Source organism: Onychomys torridus, chromosome 18 (genome assembly GCF_903995425.1).
Source record: "Onychomys torridus chromosome 18, mOncTor1.1, whole genome shotgun sequence".
In the NCBI taxonomy this organism is placed as follows: Eukaryota; Metazoa; Chordata; class Mammalia; order Rodentia; family Cricetidae; genus Onychomys; species Onychomys torridus.
Genome location: NC_050460.1, coordinates 9,356,948 through 9,377,623, shown reverse-complemented (window position 1 = coordinate 9,377,623; position 20,676 = coordinate 9,356,948). Strand labels below are relative to the sequence as shown.

At 38.2% G+C, this 20,676-nt stretch overlaps 1 protein-coding gene across 3 annotated transcripts in view; it reads left to right on the top strand.

Annotated features, from left to right (window-relative positions):
- The window catches only part of Supt3h (SPT3 homolog, SAGA and STAGA complex component), a 378,162-nt gene that overhangs the window by 148,708 nt on the left and 208,778 nt on the right, over nucleotides 1-20,676 (top strand). For all 3 annotated transcript variants that reach the window (XM_036167200.1, XM_036167201.1, XM_036167203.1), the window contains exon 3: nucleotides 13,161-13,245. In XM_036167200.1, coding sequence (XP_036023093.1) covers nucleotides 13,161-13,245 — 85 coding nt within the window. The remainder of the gene's footprint in view (nucleotides 1-13,160; nucleotides 13,246-20,676) is intronic.

The following is a 20,676-nucleotide window of genomic DNA, read 5'->3' as shown; positions in this document are numbered from 1 at the left end:
CTCATGATGTGACACAGGGACCTCATGATGTGACACAGGGACCTCATGATGTGACACAGGGACCTCATGATGTGACACAGACCTCATGATGTGACACATGGGACCTCATGATGTGACACAGGGACCTCATGATGTGACACAGGGACCTCATGATGTGACACAGGGACCTCATGATGTGACACAGGGACCTCATGATGTGAGCACAGGGACCTCATGATGTGACACAGGGACCTCATGATGTGACACAGGGACCTCATGATGTGACACAGGGACCTCATGCCCTCTACACTTAATGGTCCTCACTCTAGAACTAGTCTCACTTTGACATGTAAGACTACCCCCTTTCTCTCTCTCTCTCTCTCTCTCTCTCTCTCTCTCTCTCTCTCTCTCTCTCCCGTGTGTGTGTGTGTGTGTGTGTGTGTGTGTGTGTGTGTGTGTGTGTCTATATTTCTATATGTGTAGCTTGTACAGACTATGTAAACCTTGGGGTGTCATTTTCCCCATCTGGAAAATGGAAGTCTCAGCGCCTACCTCATAGTGTTGTAGTAAGATCAAGTGATGTGATAGCGCTTGGCTACCATGAAGAGTGTGAGGCACAGATGACACGCTTCATCTTACACTTTCTGTCATTGCTAGTGTTGGTCTTGCAGGAAAGCAAACCAGGCACAGGATTTGAGAACCATTATCTTTCTGTCCGAGTAGTCATAGACAGCCTTTTCCTCTTCTCTCCGTACTATCCCCTTCTCAGTTCTGGCCATGTGTATTGTAGATCCCTGTGATTAGCTTTCAGAGCTCTTGACATGAAGAGGGGGAAGGTCCCCAGCAAAGCTTTGTCTAGGCCTATTGTTGCCAGAGTCTCTGTTCCAAGTCACTGATCTCTCCCTCGGAGGGCAAGCCCTGCACCCTCACATCTCGGGTGCTGTTATTCATCTTTTTAGGGAGCCTTTAATTATCAATCTCAGAACATCCTATAAATCTTCATTAGGAAATCCCTTGTGAAGTTTTGCTGAAAAGTAGTTACTGTGAGCTGTGTGTGCAGCAGCTGTTTGCCCAACTTAAAAAAAAAAAATGACCATTTTAATTTGTTTTAAAAATATCCACTGGCACCAGTTCTCATTACAGATGTGTGGTTGTAACATTTCATTTTTAAAATGTGTATCCATCTTTTTTCAGTTCCAAAGGAGTCCAAAGAAACCATCTCAAACCTTAAAAATAACCATTAAACCTACACTGTTTTTGGTTTTTAAAAATTCTCAAGGGAGGACATTTTTTATCTTGGACCGAAGCTTCATGCAGGGTGGCCCATTTAAAAGAGGCCCTGTGCACAGCCACGTTATTAAATGGGAACGTCTTAAACGGGCCACCCTGTAAATCAGGGCTCTCTCTAGTGGGTATTTACTCCCTTGCACACTGGAGTTTAGTGCAGGCCTTCAGTCACTCTGCTTGCTAAGCAGCCCTGAAGCATAAAGGTGCACATCCAGGTGCCGTGGGGAAGTGCAGATGTGAATTCAGACAGTGGGCAGATGCTTGCACATTCATCCTCCAAGATGTCATGTGTCCAAGATCTTGTGGCAGTTCCAGCCAGCATTATGCAGATCTCCTCTTTGAAAACATTTTTAATGGTTGAAACACAAATAAACTGGAATGACTTTTGATTTAAACAGTAATACAGCTTTGGGTTTTCTTTTACTGGAAATCTTTTAAATCAGGACAGATATCTTTGCTTCAAAATACTGTAGGGTATGTAGTACTTGATATTTTTAATCTAAAGATTCCCAACATATTATTCTTTTTAATTATAAATGCATACACACACAATCTTTACCAGAATGAGATCTTACTTGAGCAGTAATCTATGTAATTCAAGTTTGTTGAAAGCCCACCCAAATTTATAAGAGCAGAATATAAATGGAAGTCTGTATGTTATATGTTATCCCAAGTTCCCCCAAATCACAAATCAAAACAGAAAGAGAAGCAAGAGAATGGGTAATTGGCACTATGTGAAAACAGGCACTGTGCCAAGCCATAGTCTGTTGTCCATGGCGGGTGAAGTGATTTGAGCCCCCAGCATTCCTGCCATTTAACTTCCCATTGCCCAGAGCAGTGCCCATTTTCCACCTGCAGTAAAATAACTGCATGCCTTGTGATGTTCTGTCTTTTGTTTTGAGCCACATGGGGAAGTTTTCCCTAGGACCTGTGTGGTGTCATGAGATATGGAATTTTGAGGACTGGGTCACACTGCCAGAAACAAGTGTGGAGGTTGCTGTGTTTAGACCTTCAGCCTCAGGACAAGCTTCTCAATGCCATGTCCAGGGGATGGTGCTAAACTTGTATACTTGACTGTATATTTAATTGACTGTAGAATTCCTACCAAGAATATCTGAATCTCCAAATTGTTCTTGGTGTTCAAGGGGTTATTTTTTTTAATCTCATATTTACTTGATTGATTTTTTTTTTTAAATTAAGACTTTGCAAGGGAAAATCAGTAAGCAAAGATGAGCTGTGTGAATTTAGTGTAAAATGGAAAAATAGGTTATACACAATTTAATGTGAAAACTAAACTCTGCTTTGAGTCACGTAGCTGTGAACATGACTCAAAGCAATATGCATTGGACCATACATATGCTTTGGATATACATGGAAGGGGTTGAAAGCGAGGTTCCCAATTAAGTGATACTCTGGTTCTGTATAGATACAGTGAGAAACAAGTTGTTAATACTCAGGTCCTGGACACCACTTGGTCCAGGACATAAGGCCACACACTGTTTCCTCAGAGTTGAGCAAGTGTTTTCTTTGTAAAGGTGAGGAGTGTTCTCTCACCAGCTAGAGAAAGGAAATATGTTGACATTACCAAAGCTCCAGCTGTTACTCCCATAGACTCTTGAACTCATGGAAATCTAAGCTACAAACAAGATCTTTAATATCTCCAAGGAAGACCTACCTTTGAGAACTTCTGAGACCTTTCTCTGCCTGTCCTCTATATATGGACTAGGAAAGGCATTCATGTATTAAGCTGTAAAGAAAATTACACCTTCAATATTAATAATAGTCACATACCTAATTTACCCACATCCTAGTCAAAATTCTAATCTCTGTAATACCTGTATTATGATACATCTATTGGTAATGTGATTAATCTTATACTTAGGTTGTAGAATTTCTATAGTAAAGAGTTTTTTAAGGTAATTAAATGTGTGTGTATGGATCTGATGAAGACTTCCAACCTGGGCTTTCTGGCCTAATGTTTGGCTGTGGGTCTCTGCATCTGTTCCTATCAGGGCCAGGACTTTTACAATGTGTTCTTAAAACTTAAACAAAAAAAAGGATGAATTTTATATTTGTTTGTTTGTTTTATGTGTGGTGTGCATGTGCAAGCCTGAGGTTGACACAGACTGCCTTTATTGCTCTCCACTTTGTTCTTTGAGGCAGAGTCTTTCTCTGAATCTGGAGCTCTCCTGTTTATTTCAGTCTAGCTAGCTTGCCCCCAGGATCCCTAGCTCCTCCTCTGAGGGTGGGGATTACAGACAGATACCACGCCCACCAGGCTTCATGTGGGTGCTCCAAATTCTAAAGTCTATCATCAGCAACCTCTCCAGGCCTTACACCAATGAGTAGCAAAAAGCCATTTGTTTGTATTTGACTTGAGAGAGAATTGTTTGCCCCATTTGGACTCCCTTTTGCAGGTGATAATGTGAAAAGCTTTTATAGTCCAATGCTCTCTCCTCTCGCCTTCATTAATTCAGCTGCTGTGTTCTTTACACAGGATTGGCATTTCTGCATATCCAACATTTAGTTGTCAGTATGTCAGCCAGAAGCCAGAAGCTACCCAGTTTGCATAAAGCATCTTTTACCTCATTTCATTTTCTTCATGGTTGAAGTTGAAATAGCCTAAATCTCCAGGTTTTTGATGAAACACCTTATTATGAAATAGTCAGGGGTTCATTTATAGAGCTTGTAGAAAGAATACTAAGAATGGGAATCCCTTTGATCTCATCCATTGAATATGTGCCCTTGGGTAATCTAGACCTAGAATGGAAATAATATTAATTCTATAAAGGTTCTTACCCAGGTTCTGATTTACTATGATGATAGAAATCATTATTAATATGTTACTTCGAAGTTGATATCCGTGATGATAACTATATGTGTGCTCTGTGGTTGCTTGGTATGTGGGACAGTTGGCCCTCTACATCCATGGGTTTACCATCTGTGGATTCATCTTCAGACTCTGGTCATCAACTCCTAAACAATGCTGCACAATAGCTCTTATATAGCATGAACACTGTAGAAGCTAATCTCAACAAGGTATATTCAGGCTCTGTGCAAATGCTAACTTGTTTTACATAAGGACTTAATTGTCCTCACATCTTCATGTCTATGTAAAACCTGCAACTAGAACTCTGCAGATGCCCAGGGACAGCAGTATGTTTGTACTGATATTTTCAGTGTACTTAGATGCACTAATATGTTCATGGCAAGCTTGTTAAAGTACAGATGAAGCTTTCAGTGGTACAGCTTAATATATGATTTTAATGATAGTTTGTTTAGACTTGTATAAAAAGTTATTTATACATACCAAAGTTTGAAATTCTGGTCTATAATCTAAAATGAAACCAAAAGATCATTTAATGTATGCTGTATGCTTATTCTCAATAGAATCATAACATATAATTATATCTTAACATCTTTCTCATGTCATCACTTTTTTATACATGTTCAGAGAATAAATTGAAACTGCATTTTTTCTGGGTATACTAAATTCTAAATTCCATTTTGATTTGAGGACTATTGTTGAGACTACAGATAAATGTTTTCTTTATTTTCTCTGAACAAAAGTGACTGATCATTGCTTAGTTTACATATTCTGTAAAGACAGTTGTCTTGTGTGCGTCGTGATTTAAATTGAATCCTTTTCCGAATAAGCAAATGGAATATATTATGTAATACAACTGGAATATATTATGTATTTTCCTTTTGGCAGCCATAGATATTTGTTCAATTAATTTTCAAATTTCTTTAGTAATTATACAATGACTTTGCAGTGTTTTCCTCATTTATATCTTCATTTACACACAATTGTATTGTTCAGGACTAATAATTCAGCTTTTGTGGATATAATTATCAGGAGAAAAAAATCTATGCATGGAAGTTTTATTAATTGATTATTGATATAAATTATTATCTGGTATTTTTTCTAGAATGCTACTTGTAAGAAGTATAATTACTTTAGGATTATGGCATAATTTTGCTTTACTTTTAAAAATGTTGAGGGAAGGCTGATTTTAGTCAGGAAACATTCGTAAAGATGATCAGGTTTTTTTTTTACTCATTTAAAATTTTTGTTAATTTGTTTGATTTGAGATAGGGTCTCACTAAGGAGACCAGCAAGGACCTGAACTCAGAGATCTGTCTGAGTGTGCTTTCAGAGTGCTGGGATTAAAAGCTTGTGCCACCACACCCAGTTAATACTTTAAAGTCACCTATCTCAAGAAAACTCTAGATGTCTAATTCTTAGGGACTTGAATGAGTTCAGTTCATAGATAATTTGTCTTTGTGTGGGGTAATGCCATGGTATGGAGTAGAAATTTCAGCAGGATGTGTTCCATGTCATATTACATGATGTCCTTATGGACAAGATGGAAAACTGGCTCAAAGTCAGTCCTGAAGCTGGTTCACCTCTTCATGTTCTACAGAAGTGTTGACTGTGGGATCCATTATCTGTAGTTGACTTGTTCTCCATGTAGGCTGGAGGCCTGTTTTATTTCTTTTGTTATTTATTTATTAAAATCTTAAGAACTTCTCTATTCAAACCAAAACATAGGCCTCAATATATACCCAAATGAATACTAAACTACCATGATTAAACTGAGCCTTGACAGTGGTGGTCTTTGGAAAAGTCTCCCCGAGGCTGTATCATTTACATGGAGACCTTGTCATGTGACTTTTCCTGGGGCTATACGAACAGATGTCTGTTCTCTCTAGAAAGGGTGCTGACTACGGGGCCAGGAAATAATCCACCAAGTCTAGGTTGCTGAACCTGAGAGCTTATTGAGGTTACTTTTAAGACAAGCATGGATGACTCCAAGGCAGCGGTATCAGTGGCTGCTCAGGAAAGCTACACTCTGGGGCTCTCTGCATGATACGCAGGAGGTTCAGTAGTAGAGCTTCAGGATTGTCCTGCTGAATGTGGCCTTGTGAAACTCTTGACTCTCTCACGTCCCAGGGCCTGGTAAAGTCCTTTCTTCTCCCTCCAGGAAGGCCTGTTTCAATTCTGAGGAAATGGCTATACAACAGACAGACCTACATGCTAAGAAGTGAGGAATGTTGAACCTTGAAGGGAAACAGGTCTAGTGACATCAACTAGGTCTTTTCATAGATTGCTCTGAGTTGGGGATGGGAATAGGGGTTATTGTTAAAGGACATAAAGTTCTTGGGTACAAGAGAAAAGTCCTAAAACTGGATGGTATAGATGGGCGTACTACTCGGTAAGTTTACTTAAAAATCATACAATTGTATACTTTAAACAATCAAGTTTGCAGGCTATGTAAATAGTGTCTCAAGCTGGTTTTTAAAGATACTCTCTAGCAAACAAAAGAAAACTCTTGAAAACAATGCTTATTCAAAGTTTTGAAAGTAGAATTTTATATTTTCATCTAAGCTTGGTGTTTAGAAGTCAGTGAAGAAACAGAATTCTACTTAAGTGGAGAGCATCTCCTCCCCAAGTGGCAGAGGACAGGCACAGGAAGGGCAGCTTAGAGGTCAGTAGGTTTACATGGCACATCACACATAATAATGCTGGGCACATGCAATCACTCAATGATTACTTGTGGCTTAAAGGAAAGTAGGTATTGATAAAGGTTAATGTGTACAAATATTGAGTTTGAGAGAGAAAGAGGCATAGGCCCTAAGATGCCATCAAGATAGTTCTTGTAGGTTATATGCAAGTGGCCATTGTAGAGGTCTTTGAATTTGTCTATTGGTTAAAATTCCTCAGGATAAACATGAAAGAAGAGTGATAAAGCTGATAGGGTCTGTGAGAGCAGGCTTCTCAAACACAGTGTCACAATTGTTGAGATCATGCAGCACAGGAAAGTTGCATCTTCCCAGGAGCATATTTGTAGGAAGTTTCTGGGAGGTGCAGATGCTGACTCTCCTGTTGTCAGACGTGTTAATGGAAAGGAACCCTTCCTGGCCAACTTTGAGTGGTGGCTGCTTAATACCATGGCAACTAGAAAAATCAGTTGTTAATTCGTCACAGGAGTCAGCTGCCCAGTTTGTAGGAATCTCAGCTAGTGTAAGAAAACGACTGCCTGACATGAGACAGAGACACAGAAATATTTGTTGAATGTGTGAGGCAATTCTTTAAAAGCCCCGTTGTTAGTTCTCATCACCATCGCCGTCTCACGGGCTGAGACTGAGGAACTTGGCTTTAAAGTTCTAGCATCTGAGGCCGCAGCTGATTTGGAATCCTTTTGCCAAAGGCCTTAAGTTATTTGGAGTCTTCTCCTTCAGTCAGGTTCCTGAATTGATGTTCAAAGTAGTACAATTAACATAGCTTAGAAAGATAATCATGTACATTTCAAGCATATTGACGATCAGATTCCTTTCTTAGAGAATGTCTCAGAGCATGTAATGTGCATTTCAGTTGTAAACAATAATACTGGGGTTCTCCAAATTCATTTAATTGAGAAATTGTTTTTTAAAAATCAAGGAAGTGTTACAAGAATGTTTATTTGTGTTCATTCATGCTATTAAGTAAAGGTCTGATCATGCAGCCTTTTCTCTCTGTAATCTAAATCAGGTGTTACTTCATCTTCTTATCCCATAGATAACTGCTAATCTTCATGAATCTCTCTGATTCCTGGTTCATATATATTTGCATGTTTTATGGGATATTTGGCTTGTAGTTGAATTTGGTAAGCACCTTCTCTATCAGGGAACTATATTGCCTTTCCTACAGAGAGTTTGTTTAAAAATATTGAAAGCAGGTTTTGTTGTAGTTACAGGGCATCTATTTCCAATGTTATAAAAAGTTGAGGTTTTTTTTTCCCTAAATTCTAGTAACATTAATAATGTTTTAGCAGTACTGAATGTTTTGGGGTCTAATGGACCAATGGTTTTCTTGAAGTGGTTGCTTCTCTCTGCAAAAGCCTTGTAAAAGATTTAATTATACAAAGTAATTGACCTAGGAATCCTTTATGTTAATTTGTTAATCTTCTTTTCTGAAAATGATCACTACGTTTAATTTCTTGAGTGTTTTACATTTTTACTTGTTTAATACTGCACAGCTTGGAAAGACTCACAAAGTCCTGTCGTCTGCATTTACATGGGTTCAGGACCATGAGATGGTTTTAAAACAAGAGTGTGCGGGCTGACATCAGCATTGGTCATTGTACTTTGCCTTCGTCATCTTTTCGACTCCCCAGTAAAGGGTCTTATAAAGTTTATGTGAACATTTGACCCATGATTGTTAGAAGTTCATATCAAGGAAAGGTGGATCTTAAGACATTAAGCAAGCAAGAGAAACATTTGTTACAAGGTAACTTTTGTCTCAGATTTTGGCCTGATAGATTGGCTTTCACAAATATTTTCTTAATCAAGTTCATGTCTAAGATGTAGATAAGATAAAAAATTTTGCAGCTTAGAAGCATCAAAATTGAAGAGTAAGGCTAATGTAATAGGCCTCTTTATGACTCTGATTGCCCTAAATGACTGTCCATGCCTGAACCTCTCCATCTGCCCAGTGGGTATTCAGTTTTGAGGTCTGTTAGAAGATGTTGTGGTGGAGGAATCACATGGTCTGATGCTTATGGTTTGCGTGTTTTGTCCGGTGCCAGATTAGTGGACTACAGTGCGTGCTGGGGCTGTAGCCTCTTCATTCCCTCTCATTCCATTGGGAGCAATGCCTGAGAATTACAGTAACACCTAGCCTATGAGAGTGTATTCAACCAAGCGTCTGGAAATTACGAAGGAGACTTTGGTGGGGGATAGACAGTCATCAAAAGCTTCTTTAAATCCCCAGAGTTGTCTCACAGTGTCTGTTAAAAGGTAATCTGTTACCGACGTAGGGAAATGTCCCAAAAGACCAGAGCTATGGAAAAAATAAAAACAGGACTCCCCAGATGACAGTAATTTGTTGTTGTCATCAGCATAATGCAGTACATCGTGTACATTAACGTCTGTAGCCATGGTAAATCGTGAAAGCAACTCAGCATCCAAGTAGACACACCATGGAGCTTCCGGTTCTTGTCTTGTAGACTGGGTTCCTGGCACATCAGTAGATGTACTCCTCTACCTTGAGTACTCAGTCACTGGCTCAGCTGTCTGCCACAGAGTCTTATTACTTCACTCATCTGCTACCTTTTCTCAGGAGCCTTCAATTCAAGCTGGTCAGCTCTCCTCTCTGTAATCAGAGTGTGAACACTTGGAAACAGATATTTGAATTAGACGAGTGACCTGCCAAATGTACTAAAAAGAACAATATAAAGCCCTAGAGCAGGATCTCCAGCCTTCAAAAGTAAATTTTTTAAGGGAGGAGATGATTCTTGGAAATTACTTTCACATGTAGTATCAGAAATAAAATAAAGCTCTTCTCCCTCCTCAGATTGTTTATATTCATGTGTTTCAGTTTGTGTTAACTATTTCTTTGTAATTTCTTTATCCTTTTCTTCTTTATTTCATGATTATTGCTTAATTTATTATATCAGATTTAGTTTTTTCATGTAGTTTTGCCTCACTCCCGCAGGGTGTTTCAGGACATAATAATTGTAGTTCTAATCAACTAAAATCTAAAACTGTAAAAGTGTCTTTCAGTTTGAGGAATCTCAGACCCATAGTTACTTTGGTCTCAGTACTACAGAACAACAGAGTGGGAACTAAAGCAGGTCACCTGACTTCCAGACTGTGTCTCTTTCATTGCTCTGAATGCCATCTGTTGTATAAGAGACCCTGGGAACTACGGAAGGTTTTCTGGGCTCAGGTCTTTTGTGGCCACATCGTTTGGGTGCCTTTCCTCCCCTGACTTGGAGCCGTGATACCAGCTGAGTCTTTACTCTACCTGGATGACTTTCACAGATGCCATCCTTGGGTCCCAGACATGGGTGTGAAGTTCATCTTGACTGCATTGATGGGCACATAGGGCCAGTGAACCCAAATCTGACATGGCAGAAGACATTTCACAAGACATCTGGTGCTATCTAGTCCATGGCATTTCACAGAGGGTTCAGTAAGTGAATAGCCTGTCAGAAGACAGCACCCCCACCACCACCAAAGGAGATTAAAGGAGATTAAAGGAGATTAGGATAGGCCTAATTGGAGGAAGTGGGTCACTAGGAGTCTTTCAAGGCACATCTTGCTTCTGGGCTCTTGTTACTATCCCTCTGCTTCATCTCTACCCTGAAATGAGCAGCTGTGCTGTCGTGCCCTGCCCTCCCTCCCTGCCTTTCCACAGGCCCACTGAACAGGGCCGGCCATGGGCCTGGCAGTGGCAAAATGGACAGTGTTTCGGTTGTTTCTGTCATGTACTTTTGTTCGCGCGCACGCGCGCACACACACACACACACACACACAGTTTTGATGGGATTCTGTTACGTTAGGCAGTTTTGTTATATTAACAGTATTCTGCAAAGTGGAGAAATATTTCCTTTCATCTTCATATATTTACCTTTTTATGGACCTTGTCTTCCTTAATTTCAGCAATCTTATATAGTTTCTTATTGGTAAACCTTTTGCCTACTTTGCTAAATACATTACTTTAAATTTTATTCTTACTGATTCTATTGTCAGTGAATGTTTTTGTAATTTTTTTTCTTCAGATATTTAGTTTCTAGTATGTAGAAACACAGCTAATTTTGAAAAGATTTTATTGTTTTTTATGTTTGTGGGTGTTTGCCTACATGCCTATATATGTGTCTCATGCATTCCTTATGCCTACGAGAGGCCTGAAGAGTGCATTGGATCTCCAGGAACTGGAGCTGTAAATGATTGGGAGCTGCTGTGTGGGTGTTGGGAGTGCAACCATAGTCATCTTCAAGAGAAGCCAGTGTTCTGAACACCTAAGCCCTTGCTCCAGCCCAACACCACTGACTTTTACATTCTGACTTTATCCTTGAACTTTGACCTGTTTGTTTTCTAGCTCTGATTTTTTTTTTTTTTTTTTTTTTTTTGGTGCATACTTTCTATAGTGTCTGTCATATCATGTGATCTCTGAACAAAGTTGATGTTTCTTCTCTTCTTTGTTCTTGGATATTGTATTTCTTTTCCTCCAGTTGCTCTGGCTAAAGCTTTTAGCAGTGGATTGGATAGAAGTGGCAGAAGACCATCCATATTATGTAATGTTTTCACCATTGAGTATGCGTTCTGAGAATCTCATGCTGGTAGTTAGCATATCAAGGAGGTTCCCTCAGGCAGGTTTATTATTTATTTATTTCTGTGATGTTTCTCATATAGACTTTTCTTTGTGCTTTTTCAAATAGGATGAACCAACTTGGTAGTGTTTTTGTTACTATGTGTGTTTTATTCTATTTATTTAACATTCAGCTTTACTGTGTAGCCCAGGCTATCTTTAAACTTTCATGTGCATAACAGTCTTTGTTCTGGGATTGTGTGTCCTAAAGCATGAGTCACTTAGTTAATACCTAATTATTATTTAATTATCTGATATGTGTAGGTCTCATTCTGTAGTTGGCTGCCCTGTTCTCTCATTCACAAATATATACTTCCTAGTATATGTACTCCTGGTCTTTAATATGTCATCATCTGGGAATAGTAAATCTGTGATTACATGTGTTCTTAAAGGGATGATACCAGGTACTGGAGAGTACTATAAATGCAAATCACTTGAAATTAATTTTTGAGGCCAAATTATCTGCTCTCAAAAATTAAATTTATTGCTAACAATTTTTGGTGGTGATATTATTCTTTTCCTGTTTTTTGGTATGTGTGTGTGTGTGTATGTGTGTGTACACGTGTGTGTTGTTGTTGCTGCTGCTGCTGTTTTTATTGTTTTATTTGAGACAACTTGTCTATGTATAGCCCAGACTGGCCTTGAACTCATGATCCTTCTGCCTTTACTTTTTGAGTACTCTGATTACAGCCTTGTACTACCCTGCATGGCTTACTGCCAGAGATTCATAGGGAAGATTCTTTTCCTTGACTGTTTCTATACTAAGCCTTGGCAGGTAAGGGACATTGGAAGGATGGATGGATAGTCAGATAGTTCCCATACTGAAAGCATCAGGACCACTGGGTGTAGGTTTCTCACCTTTATATTGGCTCTTCAGATGTATTTCCTGTCTGTTATGGGGTCCGTTCATTCTTTCCTATACCTTGAAATCTATGCTAGTTCACTCTCAATTTGTATGTTACTGTGAGCTAAGTGTACACCTGAATACAAATATAAGAGCCACTGCCCTATCTTCATGAAAGTCAGTCTTCTCACTGGATTACTTGGTTTTCTGCTCACACAGGCAGTTTCAGGTGTTCTTTTAGAGGGAGAGTCTCTGCATATCTAGTACACAGATACTGGAAACATAAACCATCCTGTCTATTCTGCTGGATGTAGGTGGAGATCCTAAGTGATGCCATCTTCATATTTAAGCAAGTTTCACTGCTACCGTGTCACGTATTTTCTCTTATGTGACTAGTGCTGTGCTCTTCCAGTGATAGTGCAGACTGGCTTTCTGCTGATTTGATGCTTATATTGTGACGTGGCTGGTGGTATTTTTACATTTTCAAAAATTTTAAATTATTTTTATTTAAGTGTATTCATGTTTGTGTGTTTGTGGATAGCAACCCATAATGCAGGTACCATCAGAGGTTGGAGGTGTTGGATTCCCTTGAGCTGGAATTGTGATTGTGATCTGCCTGCTGTGGATATTGGGACTGATCTTGTACTTTGCATTTTGACAGAGCAAATCCCCTTTACAAATACTTTTTAAACCAAGAAGGGATGCTGATAATAGCATACTTTCTTTGGAATATAGAGTTTATAAGGTAGACATTTACTTCCTTAGTCTAGCTAGAAGTAAGAGTGCATTGTGGGATTGTTGGAGAACAGTAGCCTCTTTATACAGCTTATTCTTACAATGAATGAGAAGTATATATTTTTGTTTTACCTGGTTCACAGCATTAATAATGGTATGTCTTCATTTTTCCTGCAGGTTTTCTTTAGGTGATGCTAGGAGACCTCTCCATGAAACAGCAGTTTTAGTAGAAGATGTGGTTCACACACAACTAATTAACCTGGTAAGATCACATATAACCCTCTTTGGTATCTCTTTTTCATTATGCTTTTATTGTACTTCCAATCCAACACATTAAAACAAAGATTTTATTTATAACTGGATTTTTTGCTTTCTTGAGATATAGTATAATAATGCCTGTGTAAGTGCATAATATGATACATTTAATAGGTATGTTGCCATAACAACAACACATTTAACCATCACTGATGTGCCTCAGAAGTTTGTTAGAATTCTTTAAAAAACCTGTTCTCTTTAGGGTAAAGAATATTTGCACAAATTGTATAAGGAATTCTCAAATGTTGTTCAGCTTCCTCTGGTGTCAGTATCATATATAACCATAGCAGTTATGGGAACCTGTAAATAATCCTGGACCAATAACTTTACAGCTGAATTCCAGTTCCATCTGCTTTGTCTCCAATCTCTATTTCTTTTCAGAGACCCAGTCAAGGATACCACACTGGCTGTTACATATAGTTGCCATGTCTTGGCTATTTCTTTCTGTCTCTGCTAAGCCTGCAGTATTTTCTATTCTTTCATGACCTGAACATTTTTGAGAAGTAGGGTTCTTCTGTTCTGTGGTTCTGCTCTTATAACTAGAATGTAGTCCCACGTGTTGAACAAGATTTTTAGAGAAATGCTGGATCTACTGAGTGTAGCATGTCAAGGGCAACCTGTCTTATTGATGTGTACCATTGTGACATTTCTTGGATCACACATTGAAGGTAGAAATGCTGAGTTATTTTGCTGTATAGATGTACTTGTTTGATTGGTTTGTATTAAGTGTCAAACTCAAAGTTTTGTGCATGCTAAGTGCCTGCAATAGTACTGAGATATACTCTAAATCCATGTTACTAAAATTTTAAATATTCAGGTTAGGTTAGTAAAATACATTGCAATATATATTTTATAGCTATGTAAATATTTTCTTCTCCTAAGTACTCTTTACCTATTATCATTATAAGTCACCAGGAAAATTTATAAAATTATTGCTATAATGTTTACACAGGAGTGATTTTTCATTTCTTGTGTGTTGATTACTTCATATTCTGCTTAATTGAAAAGCTTTCCTGCCCTGTTTATTACTTTTTGGGTATATCAGTATAGATAGTGAATATTTGAATTCTTCCCTAGATGCATTATCCAGTGTTACCATTATTCCTATTACTCATGCTATTCCAAGGCTGGCCAGTGGCAGCACATCATTTCTCAGTTAACTCATGTGCTACATATATTACTGACCTTAGCACTTCCTCTGTGGCATATGGCACATAATTTTACCAATTTTTAAAGTTTGCTGTCAGAGATTTATTGACTTAGAAATATTTCTACTTTACTGTATTCAGAGACATCAATCTTTACTGATGTTGAATTTTGAATCATACATTGCATTTTTATATAATAAATTTAAAGAAAAATTTATTTACATTACTTTTTATTTTTTAATAATTTCATTTTTTCCTTTTTATCTTTAGTTCTTAATGCTTTTTTAGGAGCAGTTGTGTCTGTTTCTGAATTGTGTCTGTTTCCCCAGTTCTATTGTAAGCATTCATTAAAAGCCATCCTGCACCCATGGATTTAAACCTTCTTTATCAGTATTGGTTTATCTGCGGCAAGAGGATTCTTGTATCCTGTGCTAGTTTATCTATCTTTGCACTCAGGTGACATTTGCTTATTATATAGGCCTTCGGTGTACTTCAGAGATCTCAGGGCTATATTGCCCCCCCTCTCCAAAGTTTTAGTTACTTGTAGTTAATTACAGCCTGAAAATATTAAATGGAGAATTCCAAAAGTGAACAATTAATAAGGCTTGAAAAAACCACATCTCTTTACCTGGGAAGTAAATCACTCTTGTCCCAGTATCTATGTTATATGCACCACCTGCCCTTTAGCCACCTAACTGCTTCCCTAGTTATCAGACTGATGGTGTTCCCTAGCTTCTGATGTCCAAGTAGTTTATTTTAAGAGGAACATTACATTTACACAACTTTTCCACAGTATATTCTTTTTTAAGATTTATTTTTAGTGTGTGTGTGTAGATAATATGTGCATGTGAATACAGGTGCCCTTGGAGGCCAGAAGAGGATCACATATCACCTGGAGCTGGAGTTATAGGTGGTTGTGAGCTGCCTGACATGGGTACTGGGAACGGACTTTGGATCCTCTGCATACTGAGCCATCTTTCCAGCCCCTCCTAGTGTATTCTTAAAGTTGATTCTTGGTTGTTGAAGTCTTACTGTGCCTAATGTATAAAGTGGCCATAGGTGTGTTTGCATAGAAAGTGTTTAGTACACAGAGGGTTTATACTTTCTGCTCTTCTTGTGAGTTGTTGAATGGAACCTAGTCCAATGGAGAGGGGAAGTTGTTTACTTATTTTTAATGTAAAATTGCTGTGATCTTGTCTATCATGTATAAATTTTATTAGTATGTTTATTGAAATCACATGCATTTATAACTTAGAATGGCATCTTTAGAGTATTGACTTGTTTTTTGAAAGAACCAAGGGTCTTTATAGTTGTTCGAGACTGTTGATGCCTTTTAGGGGTATTTGAACATTTCTTTTCTTTAGGCTTGCTTATTTCTTGTTATATTACTTCTTAAGTATTTAATGTTATTCATGGACTTTATAAGTGGGGTTTTCCTTTTGTAATTACATAGTGAAAACATAATCCTGTTAATTCAAGACACAGAGTAAACTCCAAATAGGATAAACAAAAGAAATATGGATTCAAATTGCTAAGCAGTCGTAGCATAAATCCTCAAAGCTGGTAGGCTTTCTTAACCAATGGTAAAGGTAAATTAAAGGCATTAGCATTCCCATGAAAATACAGAAGCAAGGATGAAAGTACTCTACAGTCCTGCAGTGTTATAGATTTCTGGGTTGGCAGTTATTGCTTTTTGTCTCCATCTTCTTATGCAGCTGTCTTCAGTTGTCTCTGCTTTTCCCCTTTACAGGGATTGAACTTATGTATTAAGTAGTGCTACTGATATCATGTATTGTTAGTCACTATGCAGTCTCATATATATGTGTGTGTGTGTGTGTGTGTGTGTGTGTGTGTGTGTGTGTGTATGTATGTATGTATATCAGCAGTTAAACCTTTTTGTGTGCATGCATTGTATTAGTGTGAGTGTGCACATATGCATGGCACGCGTGCGCCCACACATACACATACATCTGAGTATGGAAACCAGAGTTCAACATCAGCTGCCTTTGTCAGTTGCTGTCCAGCTCATCCTTTGAGACAGGGTCTCTAAAATGCAGCAGACTAGTTTGGCTATTGTTACTGGCCAGCAAAGCCTAAACATTGTCCTCCTGTCTTAGAATTCTGAGTGCTAGGGATTATAGGTGTGCACCCCTGTTCTCAGCTAGTTTGGTGTGTAAGAGCTAGCAGTTGAACTCTGGTCATTATGATCACATGGCAAGCGCTTTACCCTCTGATTGGCCCATTATGGCAGCTGCACACATCATGCTGTTTGTTCTTCTTGATCTTCCAACACTCTGAATTTCTCTGAAGATTCAGTGTCCCTTGTCAGTTTGGGTAAGGGTGCTTTGTAGACCACATAGAAATGAAGATTCCTATCCTATATTCCCAATAGATTCTTTTGTAGGAGGCTGTGGCTAGGATCAAAGTTCCTATTTTAAGTATATCCTTAAGATCTTTGTCATCTCAGTAATGCAAAGTCCAGCTTTGAAAGTGTCAGTTTAGAATAGTACTTTAAAACTAGATGAATGTTGTGGGAGATTTCTTTGTGTTGTTGATCTGAGACTGCCAATGGAATTGGACCTAGGTTCATAGGGTGGAATCTACACTATGCTTGCCAGAGTGGACCACAGAGTTTTCTGGCAGACTGAGCAGAAATTCTAGGGACACACAAGAGGAAGGAGCAGCTTGCAGTGATGCACAATCTTTTCTGAGCAGGGAAGAGAACTGGTGATCATTTCTTCATCATTCTGTGGAACTCTCAGGTTTATTTCCCTAATATTTAACTCCCTAGTTTTATTTTTTAATAAAGCAATAAAAGAAGTTGCAATATCTGTTGCCCAACATGGGTCTCTTTAACATCCTTTGTGGAGAATTTTCCACTGATACCTTCTAACAGGCTGCGAATTATTATAAGTAGGTACTGTGAAGGCAAATTTTCTCTCTTCTTCTTGTAAAGGTATAGTAAACAAGCAGTCTTTTAAATCAATCATTATAATAGACCATCTTTTAGGTAATAAAAAAGGGAAGGGAATTTCATGCTGTAAAGTGCCCAATAGCTAAATTACCTTATTTAAGAATCAACAGATTCTTAAATCTGTTAACATTATCCATTTTCCAGATTTCTTTTTAATGACAAATATAGGAGGTAGGGCGGTTGATATCCTTGAAAGACCACCAGCTGTTGTGCCCTGTTTATGTATAACCTGAACGGTTTGTGACTGTTCTTGATAATACCTTTTAATATTTCTCTCAGACGCATTCTTTATTTTATGGTTTATTTCTGATATTGGAGGAATGTTAATCTGTTTCTTTCATTGCTGCCACAAATCATATCCCCATAAATTCATTGCTATGTTAGCCACATATGGTTTTAATTTTCCTATCTGACCTCCTTGCCCTATACACTTGACCCATCTTGCAATTTGTTTCACATGAGATAAAGTTTCATTCCCTAGAAGCTGAACATTTATCTCCTGAAGAGGCCAATATAGATGCCCAGATTTTGGTGAAATTATTACTTCTGCACCTATGTCTAGTAAACCTTCAACTACAATGCCATTTATTCATATATTTTGCTTTGGTCTTTGATCATTTATAGATGTTTGCCAAAATACTTGTTTATGGTCTTTCCTGAAAGTTTTGTTTTGTTTATAGAAGCCTTTCTGTCGTCCAGTGCAGTATGGCTTTATCAACAGGCACTGGGTCTTTTAATTGCTCAGTGGAAGAGTTTCCTCAGTGCTGGCAGGGAATGATTGATCCAGATTTGACATGGGGGCCTGTGAGAAGCCCCATAAGTCAGTTTCCAGTGAGAAAGGGTTACCTTGCCTGTCCTTGTTATCTGCATTTATTGGTGCAATGCTGGCCTTTGTCACACCTTCTCCATACTCCATAAAGCTGGGCCTTCTGTTTGGATTTTTCTAGAAAAAATATTGATTCTAGGAACATCTTGCCTACAGTCCCTTTTCAAATGACCTTGTTTACCACAATTAAAACATCTGACATGTTTATTTTTCTTAAAATTTCTAGAAATTACTTCTGTCAAAGTAGCATCAGAAGCATGAAAGCCAAGATAAATGGTATTTCTAATCCATTCATCTATTGGTGCTGATCTTGCGTTTAAAGGCCTAATCACCCTTTGCATTCTGAATTAGCATTTTCAGAAGCCAAAGATTCAATTAATTTTTGTCTTGATTTCTGGATCTGACACCATTCTTTTTACAGCTAAAGTCAATCATTGTGAAAAATCAGTGAAGGCTTCTTTTGGGCCTTGTATAATTTTAGTAAATGACTCTGTCCTCTTTCCTGATTCTTCAACCCTGTCCCAAGCAATCGAAGCTGCTATATGACATTGAAGCCAAGGCGTGATCATCCCATTTAGACTGTCTTTGCAAGTCAGCATACTGGTCTTCACTGAGAAGCTGTTCTTGGGAAATTTCAGTACTCCTAGCCCTACCTTGTTTTTTTTTTTTTTTGTTTGTTTGTTTGTTTGTTTGTTTGTTTTTTAATTATTATCCTAGCTTTCTTTCTCCACCATGTTTTCCATTGTAACTGAGGGCCTGCTTCCAATATTGCTGTAGCTAAATCTTTTCAATCTTGTCTGATAATTCTGTTCTGAGTTGCCAATGAATTTAATATCTGTTTTACCTTGGAAGGATGCACACCATATGAAATTACTGTTTCTTTAAATCACTTCAAATCTAAAACTACTGGAATGCAGTCAACTTTTGCATACCTTGGCAGTACCTGTCATCTGGTGGTCATTCCTGTATGGTAACTAGATAAACTAATGTTGGTTTTCTAATAGCTTTGGGCCATTCTCTTCAATTTCATAATGTACTGTCTGTGACTGAATATTTTTGTCATTTTCATTAGGAGGTATTTCTAAGGCTTGTATATCACCTGTCAAATTTTCATTAGAAAGTCTTTCTAAGACTTGTATCTTAACAGTCAAAATTTTTTATTATTTTTCATTAGTAAGTCAAAGGCTTGTATCTTATTAATAGTAAGTCTTTCTAGGGTTTGTATCTTATTAGTCAAATTTTCACATTTGGCACAGTTATCAAACCATTTATAAGGATAAAATATGAACTGCCAAACTGATTAAAATCAGTATTATGTCAATCTCAGCTAAGTAGTTTATCCCCTCCTTTATTTTTTCTTTTTGTAAGCCATCCATAGTAGCAGTAAACAGGGTCCTAACTCCCTGCATTGTGATATTTCCAATTCTTAACATGGGAAAGTTCCTCCACCCCTTTTTTAAAACCTCATTTCCCATTTAAGAATTCCCAGGTGTCTCACCAGTTCTGCTGAAGTTTACATCATGGGAAGAGCTGTTTGGCAGTAATTAGCTGCAGTGCTGATGCTGGACTGTTTCAGTAGGGAGGGTAGGTGCAGCTGGGTTCCTGGCAGCACCAATTTACTTCAAAAGAGAATGATGGGCATTGAAGAACCTCTATGTAGAGTTTGCTTTCATTCATGGCAGAGTTATCCACTTGGCAAAGAAATTGCTCTTGCCTCGGCTTCTGATAGTGTGCTGTCCAAATTGGACCAGCAGGGCACAAAAGAAGGCAATTGCCGAACTTTGCCAAGCAAGACAGGACAGTCCTTCAAAATTCCCACTTTACAAAAAAGTCTGTTGGATATTCTAGACCCATAGGCCAAAGTTGGATGCCCCAACATTGCATAGGAACCTTGGGCAGACTGTCCAGGCACCAGATGCCTCTGCCGTTTCTTAGTTTGGAAGTTGCTTGCTCTGCACTTCTTGTTTACTCAGGTAATATTATATCCTTCTCTGATGGGGTTGAAGACTAGATAGTTATAGTTACAGTTTCCCACACTTATGATAGAAAGTCAGTCAGGTACAAAACTTTGGACTCAGCAAAATAGGATAGATAATGGAGTATTTTCTTTGAATTTGCCAAATACTATGGACTGGACATTGTGAAGATATTTCTTACTTGATAATTGTTCTTTTTTGATAATTGTTTGTATTTTATAATACTATATTAGAGTTAAAACCTTTCCTTTTTATTTATTTAGACAAAAAATGTTGTGAGATATTTGTTTGTGTTTCTGCTCCTAGACTGCCAGTGGAGTCAGACCTTGTTCGCAGGGTAGAGTCCACACTGGGCTGGCTGGAGTGGACTATAGAGTTTTCTGGCCACCTGAGAGGAAGCTAGAGGGATACACAGGAGGAAGAGGGGGGCCAGGGAGGGGCCTGGTCTTTTTAG